Below are 12,500 nucleotides of genomic sequence, written 5' to 3'. Positions count from 1 at the left end.
ATAGTAGGCAATTTATACTAACCGGAAGGGCTCCACCCTCGCCCACACGGGCAGCTGTTTTCAATTACAACATGCACACTAACAGGGGACCTAGTCCAACCTGTTACACACCAACCGGCGGTAGTCGGGCGTCAGCGGTGCGGGAGCCGGTTCCGCGCCGCGCTGCATTTGGAAAATAGAACTCGAGCGTATTTTTCACGCCAGCGACCGGCGGTGTGTCATTCAAATGAATGGCAAAGTAGCACGCTAGCTTTAGCTGTGAGGGAGTTTTGAACAGGACTAGCCGCGCACGCCGACGCTGTCAGTGTGCAAGGCAGAGAAAAACACACCGGTCGAAACTAAGCAGAAAGACCGTGTTCGTCCCGCGACTGTTCCGTTCCGCTTTGGTATGTTTTGGCCCTTAGAATACATGAAAACAGATCATGCCTTGCATGACGCTCGACTACCGCCGGTTGGTGTGTAAGGACAGATATGTTTCAATGTATTTTCACAGACGCCGGTAAAAAACGCTTTACCGCCCTGGTGTGTAAGACCCCTAACCGTTTCGGACCGATAACGGACACGTGAAGTGGATGTTAAGTGGACATCCGCGCCATTGGTGTGTATGCACCGTGAGACAACCTGATTGCTCTCTGTGTTATCATGTTCACTGTGTTAATCAGGGTTTGTTTGTTCCATTCATGTAACTCTTGGCAACCATTACGACTCATCACTGATTATTCCAGTGATGTAACTCTTGATTTAACTCTTGTATAAGGCGTCAATGTTTCATGGAAAGCATGCTGACACTAGAAATGGAAGGGTAGGGAAATTGACAACCCACAATAAAACACATCGACATCGACCAACCAGGAACAGCCTACAACAGCAGAATTGCCTTGTCTGATCTCTATCTGTCTGTCTGTCTGTCTTCAAACCTTTATGTCTGTATTTCTGTATGCCTTTGTGTCAGTCTGTCTGTCTTCTGGACGGTAATTATTCGGTCTGCCTGTCTGTCAATATGTCTGCCTGCAAATATGTCTATCTATCTGTAGGCCGACACACAGCCAGAAAGACAGACAGACAAACAGAAAGAGAGGCAGGGAGACAGACAGACAAACAGAGAGATAGACAGACAGACAGACAGAAAGAAAGACAGGCAGACAGGATTGTTGCAATACCTGCCCCCCCCCCTTTTGGGGGTAATAACGTTCCTCAAGTCAAGGAGCCACTTCTGCCTCGAGGCAAGGTCATCTGTGAGGTCAACCCCTTAAACACACACAGACAACAAAACGAAATCACATTAAACAATCGTCTGACACCCTTGACATACGCTTTGCGTGGGAGTTTGTCCACCCCATTCACTTTGCGTTCAGCAGAAGGCAATCATGGAATGTGCGCTATGCTGTGTGTGTGTGCGTGCACGAGCATGTGTGTGTGTCTGTGTGTGTCTGTCTGTCTGTGTGTGTGTCTATGAGTGAACTTGTGCAATGCAGAGGGCGTGATAACAGTGTGTGTGTGTGTGTGCGTGCGTGTGCATGCATGCGCATGCGTGTGTGCATGCGTCACTGTGTGTGTGCATGTATGCGTGTCTGTCTGTGTGTGTGTGTGTGTGTGTGAGAGAGAGTGACTGAGTGAACTTGTGCTATGCAGAGGGCGTGATTACAATGAAAACTTCCCACGAGAGGAGCAGGCGGTTCACAACATAGCACTCTGCCTGACACTCTGTTGCCAGATTGGATGGTTTCCCCGCCCAATTGGGCTGCTTAGGACGACTGTCTGCGGGTAAAAAAGGGCAAGGGCACTTGCGAGGGATTTTCTGCAGATTTATGCCCATAGAAATCTATAGAGTTTAGTGCAAATTGGCAGGATTTAGAAATCTATAGAGTTTAGTGCTTCCTGGTGGGTTTTGAGCATTTTTTTGGGCTGGAAATGCCATCTGGCAACACTGATTTGACACCCCGACAATTAAATAAACAAATAAAATGCCTGGGTCTCAGTCAGGCATGACTCAATTTGTCGCATTAATAATTAAGTTGCTTGTGTTGTGCGTTTTCGCCATACCAGAAGTTAGGGAACTTCCGTGGCCACATTCTGCTATTCAAAATATGCAAAACACCGATCTGATGCCAGAAGCTATTGTGCGGTCCTGACTCCAACTTGTCTATGACGAAATAAGCTGTCTGTAGCCTTGAACCAGGGTTGCTAAATGAGACAGATGATGACCAGCCCAAAAAAATGCTCAACACCTGCCTGGAAGCACTAAATCCCGCCCAATTTGAACTAAATCCTATTGATTTCTATGGCCATAAATCTGCATAAAAGCCCGCCCAAATGTCGTTTTCACCCGCAGACGGCCATCCTAAATAATAAGCAGCCCAAATGGGCGGGAAACCGCCCAATCTGGCAACACTGCCTTGAACACCAGTTGAACGCTTTTTCCACTCCATGTTTTATACCTGGTACAGTTCGACACGGCACGACTCGGCCGCCATTTGTTGCTTTTCCATTACGCAGGTACAGCACAACCAGTGGTGAAAGTAGACAGGTGCGCAGCACCGGCAGAGAGAATAGAGAGAGTAGAGAGGTTCCATTGGCCCATTGTTTCCGGGTTCTATTATTGGGGGGAAAATCCCCCTTTAGGCAGACCTAGGCAGACCTGAGGACTGTTCTATTCAATGCTAGGAGCATTATGACACGCCCCTTTAGACGGACCGGAACCTGGTCATGTTAGGTGCCCATAGAAACCTATTATGTCCCCCATCCTCCTCCATGACTGAGGTACCCTGAGCATGGTACCGTCCCACCGCACTGCTCCCCATGGGGCGCCACTGAGGGCTGCCCCCTTGCACGGGTGAGGCATAAATGCAATTTCGTTGTGTGCAGTGTTCACTTGTGTGCTGTGGAGTGCTGTGTCACAATGACAATGGGAGTTGGAGTTTCCCAATGGGCTTTCACTTCACTTTTCATATCTCTATACTTAAATAATCTCTGGCACCGGTCTAAAATTTACAGCCAGTGCGCTGTACCGGTAGGAAAATAGGTTTCATGCTGGTCAAAAACCCACATTTGAAAAAAGTAAGCTGTGCTATTTTTGTAGTCTAAGTGGAAAATATACAACCACACTTTGCCATTTGGGACAAGTGTCCTATGAAGAGAATAGCTCAAAGTTACCCAAAGTGGGGTCAATTGGAAACGGAAGGCAGTGACTCGATGACTCTCCTCCTACATAAACAGGTCACTGATCAGATAGGTGAAGTTAGCTGATGAGGCAGCCGTTATGAATGGCACTAACGAGTGTGCTGCCTTGCGCATTTGATGTTACGGCGATTCTATGGTGGAAGTTACGTTCATCACGTTAGTGCTGAGCTTACGCATGCAATTTGAACGGTGAATGACTGTCAGACAGTGGAATCATAAAATAGGCTATTAACAGATCTAGCTGTCCAATCATTTCAAAGTAGAACAGAGTGCAAACTTCCCGCTTCCTGCAATCGCGTCAGATCACACAAGATCCAGACCATGAATACGAAATGAAATGGTAGTATTATGGGATGGTCAGGACCAGGCTACCCTGAATGTATTCCAAGGGGGCCATGAATCATATTCTTAATGTCAAAATAACATTTGTGTGTGTTGATGTTGACTATTTATTTGACTTTTATGGTTCATTGAGTTGGAGAAAATTTGAGAAAATTTCAAGTGGGCCGTAGGTCAGAAAAGGTTGGGAGGCCCTGTTTTAATGCATTCCGTTGAAATAAACAACTTTGTTGCAAGGATTTCAGTCATCATGATGAAGTTAAAGTGTAATAGACTTGTCAAAATCATGTGTCTGGAGAATATGTATGCTACAGCTTTTAAAAGCATCAGCGGTTCAAATAACCCATAATAATACAAACAGACTGTCAAACAGTTGCAGACATACTACTAAAGCAACACAGGCTTGAAACAGTCACACCGTCACTGGTCACGGACTGAAACTATACACACACACACACAGAGAGAGAGAGAGAGAGAGAGAGAGAGAGAAGGAAAGAAAGAAAGAAAGAAAGAAAGAAAGAAAGAAACAGTCATTGTCAAATGCATGTTCATGTGTGGGAACTAAAATGTGTGTGTGTGTGTGTGTGTGTGTGTGTGTGTGTGTGTGTGTGTGTGTGTGTGTGTGTGTGTGTGTGTGTGTGTGAACTAGAGGGTGTGGGTTAGGTTTGTTATCTTTAAATTACCCTCTCGGTGGCAGGAGGCTGTTGCACTATGCTTGACCCCCGAGTCAAGAGGAGAGGCTTTGTGTGTGTGTGTGTGTGTGTGTGAGAGAGAGAAACAGACAGACAGACAGACAGTTTGTGTGTGTGTGTGTGTGTGTGTGTGAGAGAGAGAGAGAGAGAGAGAGAGAGAGAGAGAGAGAGAGAGAGACAGATTGTGTGTGTGTGTTATTGGGGGGCCTCTCACATAAAGAACACAATGGGCTCCGTAGCAGCTCATGACAACTCAGGAGGAAACATGACAAAAGGGGGAAGACACACACACACACACTCACACGCACACACACTCACGCACACGTGCACACAAACACTCACGCTCACGCGCACACGTGCACACACACACTCACGCGCACACACACACACACACACTCACGCGCACACACACACTCACGAACACACACACACACACAGTCATGGGTGAGCGGTTAGGGCGTCAGACTTGCATCCCAGAGGTTGCCGGTTCGACTCCCGACCCGCCAGGTTGGTGGGGGGAGTAATCAACCAGTGCTCTCCCCCATCCTCCTCCATGACTGAGGTACCCTGAGCATGGTACCGTCCCACCACACTGCTCCCCATGGGGCGCCACTGAGGGCTGCCCCCTTGCACGGGTGAGGCATACATGCAATTTCGTTGTGTGCAGTGTGCAGTGTTCACTTGTGTGCTGTGGAGTGCTGTGTCACAATGACAATGGGAGTTGGAGTTTCCCAATGGGCTTTCACTGCTTTTTTCTCTTTTTCACTCACACACACACACAGACTCACACACACACAGACTCACGCACACACACACACACACACTCACACACGCACACACACACACTCACACTCAGGCACACACACACACCAGTGACGTGCGGTCAAGTTTATGGCTGGTGAGGCACTGACTTTTCCAATATCAGATTTTAAAATATATAATACTACAGCTACAGTATTAGTAAATATTTGCCAAATAGGCCCACCGATAAGTTTCATGTCATAGCTTTCTCAACATAAGGTAGGCCTACATATTAAAACATGCTGCATTCGTCGGCATCCGTAGAGAAAATGCCATTAGATCTCTCTCTCACACTCTCACACACATGCACACATACACACACACACACACACACAGGATTCAAACAGTGGTCTCACATAAACCACACAGCACCAAGGCGGACAAACAGGAGCATCATGGCGGATGCTCAAACACACACACACACACAAACACTAAGCCGTTCTGAGACGCTAAACAGCTAATTTTGCTAATGCGGAAGTCGGTCTTTGGACACAGTGGAGATTGCCCGACTCTCCCTCTGTATGGCTCTGCAATCAAGGCCTCCATGAAAGGATCCACAATCCTCCTGCTTTTCAGAGGCTGTCTTACTGACACTATACTCATGAACGGCGTGACGTTTTCCATGTGCGTTACGCCCATTTGTGGGGGAAAACAACCCATGCAAGTCAATTGGTGATGTTGGGGTTTAATAAACGAAAGATACGGACCTGTAGACTAGTGTTGTTCACGCGCAACATGCCGAAAACGTGTTGTGTTGCCGGCTGTTCAAATAATATAGCCAAACAGCCGTGGCTGAAGCATGGAATGTGTTCATTTAGGCTAGACCAGGGGTCGGCAATCCGCGGCTCCGGAGCCGCATGCGGCTCTTTAGCACCCCCCTTGTGGCTCCCTGGAGCTTTGCAAAAATGTGTGAAAATGGAAAAAGACGGGGGTTTTTTTTACGTTTTTTTTTTTTTTTAAATATGGTTTCTTAAGGGGTACATATTTTATGCTGTAAAAATGTACGTAGTTGTATATATATATTTTTAAAATACCTAATTGCAGAATGGCGCGCAATAGCAAAATTACGTCATAGCCTGCGACACAGAACGAGTTGTAAACAAACGGGTGTGAATTATGAGCCATGGATTTAAAAGGAAAAAAGAGGAGGATTGCCGATGAAAATAGAGGATTTAAGGAAGAATGGACTGAACTATTTGCTTTCATTGCCAATGCTGAAGGGTTGCCTGCATGTTTGATTTGCAATGAGAAGTTGTCAAATAACAAGAAGAGCAATGTGGAGCGACATTTCCAGCTAAGGCACGCTAAATTTGCTGACGATTACCCAGTTGGAACTGAGAGGAAAAGTGCAATTGCAGTGCTGGTGGAGAAATTTGAGGGCCGAAAAAACAGTTTCAAGAAGTGGATTACATCTCCAAACTCTACTGCTGCTGCAAGTTTTGTTGCAGCCAGGGAGATTGTAAAGCGTGGAAAACCATTCACAGATGGCGAGTACATGAAGGATTCATTCATTAAAATGTCAGAGCACCTGTTTTCGGACTTCAGAAACAAAACCGAGATCATTCAGAAAATAAAAGACATGCCTCTCTCCGCAAAAACAGTGAAGGAGAGGGCAATTAAAATGGCAAACAATATCACCGATCAGCAAATCAAGGACATCAATTCAGCTCCAGCTTTCTCAATAGCCTGTGATGAGTCGTGTGACGTGACGGATATCGAACAGACAGCTCTGCTATGCAGGTATGTGAACTGTGATGGGCCGCAAGAAGAAATGATCGAATTGATACCACTAAAAGGCCAAACACGGGGGGAGGACATATGCAACGCTGTGCTACAGTGTTTAAATGACAAAGGAATACACACTGGGCACCTGATTTCAGTCGCAACAGACGGTGCGCCGAGTATGAGAGGGTCGCAAAAGGGGTTTGTGACTTTACTACAGAAAGCATTGGATCGAGATCTGCTTGCATTCCATTGCATATTGCACCAAGAGGCGCTGTGTGCGCAAACATTCCCAGCAGAATGTATTGAGGTGATGAACCATGTCATCCAAATTGTCAACAAAATACTCGCAAAAGCACTAAACCACCGCCAGTTCCGTGCATTGCTAGAGGAAGTTGAGAGCGAATATGCGGACCTCCTGCTGCACAACAAGGTCCGCTGGCTATCCAGGGGCGAAGTTTTGCGTCGCTTCGTTGCGTGTTTAGAGCACGTTAACACCTTTCTGAAAACCAAAGGCCTCAACTACCCACAACTGGACGACATAAATTGGCTGGAAAAACTGCACTTCATGGTTGACATGACATGTCATCTAAACACGCTCAATAAAAGTCTCCAGGAGCAGGGAAACACTGCGCTTCAAATGCTGGAAGCCGTTTTGTCATTCGAGCGCAAGCTGACAGTATTGGCCAGGGATGTACAGCGAGGCACGCTCTCCCACTTCTCATCCCTGAGAGAGTTCAAAGACGCCCATCACGATCACACACTCAATAGTGATTATTTGCAAGGTGCAATCGTTGACATGCAAGCTGCATTTGGGGGCAGATTTGGCGAATTCCGAAAGGAAAAGGTGACTCTGTCTTTCCCTGTCACACCCCTGCAAATTGATCCTTCCTTGCTGAAAACATTTCCAGGAATTGATCTGGCTGAGCTCGAAATGGAAATGGCCGATATAGCCGATAAAGAAATGTGGGTTGCCAAATTCGAACGGCTGACAGCAGAGCTTGAAGACGTCGGCCGCCAGAAAGCCAGCGCTGCCCAAAGCCACAAATGGAGCGACATCGAAAGCCTCCCAACACCCGAGAAACTTGTGTTTGAAACATGGAAGGCTCTTCCCGACTCTTATGGTAACATGAAGAAATACGCATTTGCAGTGTTATCCATGTTTGGATCAACATATCTGTGCGAGCAGATCTTCTCAAACATGAACTATATTAAATCCAAATACCGCACCCGCCTCACAGATGAGAGCTTGCAGTCCTGCGTCAAGATTAAAGTAACAAACTACATGCCCGATGTGGAGAAGCTGTCCAGTGATGTCCGAAAACACAAGTCACATTGAACAGGTGAGAAAACAATCCCCTCATATAGGCGCATATTTAAGCCTAACAAAGTAGCTGTTTTATGAATGGCTTTCTGCTTGTCTCAGTATATTTGGAATGACACAATTATTGCGTTTTATCACCCAGGTTCGATGATAGCCTACGTGTCTAGCTGGGGAAGAGAAGGATGCTGCTGCTGCGTGTCACAGTTGCGCTGACCGTGGCTTTGGCGAACTAAAGAGAAGATGATGCACAGAAGTTTATCTGTTTTGTTTGTTTTTAATTTTGTTCATTTCGGCTGTTGTTGAATGTTAAGCTGCCTTTTAATTACAGGCTGCGCTTTGCCATTGTAGCCACTTTTTAAATGTCTGACGCTGAGAAATGGGGATTGTTTTATTAACTCATTTGCACTAGGCTACCGTTTCATAGCCTATTCATAGTTGTAAGTTGCGTTTTAAGCACATTCTGCGTGTTTAGCAGTCTGATTGTTATTGAACAGTGAATGCTCTTGACTTTCGAAGAGAATGATCTTTCCACACTGTCTGAAAATAGCTTGAGGCTACATGCACTTTTTGGGGTTCTGGAGACCTAAAAATAAAAGATGTAAACGAAAAAATATGTATTTATTCTTATATATAATTTAATCAGTGCAACAGAACACAACACATACTATTGTGATGGAAGTTAGGCTAAACTTGAAGCAGCATCTGGGGACCATTCCATCAACGGCGGTAACCCCAAATCCGAGCTCAAGTCGGTAAACTAAGCTATTTTTAGACAGAGATCCGTTCCATCAGCCTTGCTAACCTGAAACTCAGCTGAGTTGCCACGGTAATTTATGCTCCAACGTTAACCTGGTAGCTCCCAGGTTTAACACCAGGCTAAATTAATCAGTGTTGCACAAAACATGAACCTGTAGGAAACAGCTGTCACAACGGGCACGTTCCGCTTGATTCCCGCCATCATTTTACGAGATCAAAGCGAACCAGTCACTCTATTTTAATAGTCTATGATGTGATAATGCCAGTAAAAACTACAATAGTTACCATTGTCTTTCATTTCGCGGGATTTCTGATAATCAGCACATTTTTAAAAACATTTATAGTGTTGATTTACTAAGACAATATCGGACAATTCCTTCCATGGCACTGAAGACGTGAATGGCACAGTGGGCAGGTGCGCTGCGTAATAAGTGGTCGTCCCGGGTTCAAGTCTTGCATGGCGACATGTTAGAAATGAAAACTTTATAACATACGTTTGCCTATTCTCTCCTTTGATGTCGCTTTGTGGCTGGCTTCATTTGCTGTCAAGCAATAGGTCTACCAATAGGCCTACCTTAAATGTAGACCTTTAGGCTATTTTCAGCATAGGCAATAAAAAAACGTCTTCACAACCACCTTGCAGATGCCTACGCTTGGAGTTTGCATTGCAATGATTCAATTATCTCTGCCTAACGTTTTACCTAGTCTTGCCTGTTATCATAAAATAAATTCTTCTGAAAGATAAAATTAAAACAACTTAGATGATGCAAGCATTTTATTTTTGCGCATTGAAATGATGGCAGTCGAGGTTAGGACGAGACTCTCGCTTCGATAACTGAGTTATGATCTGTCATTACGCATGGTGGGGATTGAACGCTGGTCTCTCAATCAAAGTGCGGTTGCGTTACCGCTCGCCTACAGGTAGGCGCCTGACATCTCTGATAAAGACTTGATTTGACAAGCCATGCCCGAGTCTACAACATGATCGTATTTTCGACAATCGTCGATATGGACTTCCCATGTACAACGTGCACGAGCGCAACGCCAGCTTTGATGAGCGCGGCTGAAGTGAAACTAGCCAAGACGCAGCTGATCCTCAGTGGTGGAACGGCGTCTGCCTCAAGTTTAAGCTGCTGTTAGTTGAAACTCCGCTTTTGCGCGTAAGCGCCGCTGAATTCAGCGCCAATGATGGAATGGTCCCCTGGCCTATCGTACATATGTAGTCACGTGGTGCGTAATTCTCTCCAGGATGCGCTGCGGGGGAAATAAACATTTAAAGATGAATGTTAATTTTGTATAATGTAGCCAAATAGCTTATGTTGCCTCATATAAGGCTTTTAGACTTTGCGGCTCTTGACAGGTATGGTTTTTGTTTTTTTGGCCAAATATGGCTCTTTGAACATTTCGGATTGCCGACCCCTGCGCTAGCCGATGTAGCATGTAAGTCAATGAGACATTCGGTTTGTTTTCACCCATAAAGGGGCGTAACGCAATTTTAAGAGCAAAGTACCCGGATGGCCGTTCATAAGTATCCTCCTGCTTTTCAGAGGCCGTCTTACTGACACTATGGCTGTTGCCTCTCCAGCCTGGGATTTGTCTGTTATGTTGTTCATTGTTAATTTATGTTTGGTTAACGTCTTGTGTAACAATAAAATCCCATGGGTGGGGTTACTTTTAAAAAGATGTTTCTCTCTCTTTTAACCCATTGACGCCGGTTGTTGCGTTACGCAACATTGGCCCTGACGCCTGTTGTTGCAAAACACAACATTATTGATTTGTCAATATTTTCAAGATGCATGGGAGATGCAATGCACAATGTTTTGTTCAAATACACAAGAGGTGGGCGTTCTCGATTTTTTAAAGATCATGTGGCGAAAAAAAAGTTTGATTCGTCGACAAAAATGTCAAACGAAATCAACCATGCTCGCTTCTGCAGACGTGGGTTGTTTAGCCATTTCACACAGGTAAAAAAGGCTGTGGTTCGCGAGACACGCTGTTACAGCGAACGTGATGTTCAGTTGAAAGGTAATGAAGAGATTTTAATCGAGGAAAGGAAATATGATTGAAGACCCTTTAGATAGAGAGCAGGAGTGTGATGTGCCGCGGCCGCATGAAGAGGTGGGCGAGTGGCTTCCAAATAGACAGTCAGCGAGATGTCGCCCCCGACGTTACCAAAAGTTCACTCCGACACTCGGGGCAATTGGTTAAGGTGCCAATATCTGAGGAGGCACGTCCTTAAGATATTTCAGAATATTTTCACTGAGGAACTTTCGGATATATGGTGATAGCCTATTGGTGAGGCAGACAACGGTAGACATGCGGATTATAGATCCGCGGGCACACATCCAGCTCAAAGTGGAGCCCCGTCTCAAAATAAGATATGAAATTGCTCATCGGTCTCTGCATAACGTTTGGATGAATGAAACGGCCATACTCGCCGGTGGGAGAGCAAGTGGCTGTATCAGACAAATGTCCCCCGATTTATGACAGAAATGACTGCCTAATAATTATAATAATAATGATTATTATGATTCAGTTATAGTCGGCTATTGTAACAGTAGCAATAGTAATAGCCTATAATAAATAGCAGCATCAAGCATTATCCGGAAAGCACATGAAACTTTTTTCAATCATTTGATTATGAGATATGATTTTTTTTTTAAAAGGATTATGTGTTAGTGTTAATGCTGAATGAGCATAATCCCGTGAAAACAGAGGATTTTACCTTTTAAATGCAATTCGTCCCATGTCCCTATGTGTTCCAGAGGCTGAGATATTGAATTTTTCATACGAGTTTTCAACCATTTTTTCTTATCTCAAAAACTCAGGCATTGGGGACCTGTTCTAAAAACTGTCTCAGGCGCCAATGGGTTAAAGGTTAAGGTTGGTTTTAAAGTTCGCCCCATAAGGGCCAAACGTGTTGGGGCGTAACACCCGTATGTCCAATCATTCCCTGAGTCCCTGCACTCAGTGATGTAACAAATAAACAACAAGCACCCCCAGCCTTTCCGAGATCAATAATCAATTGTACTAACTGGATGACCTAGAATACACAGACCAAACAGACTCACACAGCATTCCTAGTATTGATCAGAGCAATGGAAAAAAACACTGTGTGTGTGTGTGTGTAGTGTACTGTGTGCGTACGTGTGTGTGTGCGTGCGTATGTGCATGCGTGTGTGTGTGTGTGTGTGTGTGCGCGCGGGCATGTGTGGCACACGCAGTCTCAACACATGCACAGCACCATCACTGGCATTGATTCCGAATTTCTGTGTGTGTGTGTGTGTGTGTGTGTGTGTGTGTGTGTGTGTGTGTGTGTGTGTGTGTGTGTGTGTGTGTGTGTGTGTGTGTGTGCAGTCAGAGTGGTTGGCATGGGGAGCTGTGGGATGACAAGTATGGAGTATGGGATGGCAATTATTCTGCTTCTTCAGTCATTACATGGAAATTCCAATGGCAACACACACACACACACACACGGACACATTTCCATACATGCACATACGCACGCGCGCACACACATTTGCATACACGCACATACGCACGCGCGCACACACATTTGCATACACGCACATACGCACGCGCACACACACACAGGGACGCATGCACGCAGACACACTCTGACACACACACACACACACACACACACACACACACACACACACACACATCCCTACCCTACCATGGTG

At 45.5% G+C, this 12,500-nt stretch overlaps 1 protein-coding gene across 1 annotated transcript; it reads left to right on the top strand.

The window, feature by feature from the left end:
- The first annotated feature begins 6,237 nt into the window (after positions 1–6,237).
- Positions 6,238–8,758, top strand: LOC134437942 (general transcription factor II-I repeat domain-containing protein 2A-like). Its single transcript, XM_063187515.1, has 2 exons — positions 6,238–8,077; positions 8,201–8,758. Exon 1 carries the CDS (start codon positions 6,508–6,510, stop codon positions 8,071–8,073), a length of 1,566 nt encoding a protein of 521 aa, XP_063043585.1. The 5' UTR covers positions 6,238–6,507; the 3' UTR covers positions 8,074–8,077; positions 8,201–8,758.
- Positions 8,759–12,500: the final 3,742 nt, after the last annotated feature.

This window comes from Engraulis encrasicolus, chromosome 21 (assembly GCF_034702125.1).
Source record: "Engraulis encrasicolus isolate BLACKSEA-1 chromosome 21, IST_EnEncr_1.0, whole genome shotgun sequence".
Lineage (NCBI taxonomy): Eukaryota > Metazoa > Chordata > Actinopteri > Clupeiformes > Engraulidae > Engraulis > Engraulis encrasicolus.
The sequence above is the reverse complement of the archived record's forward strand: the minus strand, read 5'-3'. Positions and strand labels throughout refer to the sequence as shown.

What these genes read in the sequence shown, in the direction of transcription:
- LOC134437942 (XM_063187515.1), top strand. Translation starts at nt 6,508, where the DNA reads ATGAAGGATTCATTCATTAAAATGTCAGAGCACCTGTTTTCGGACTTC.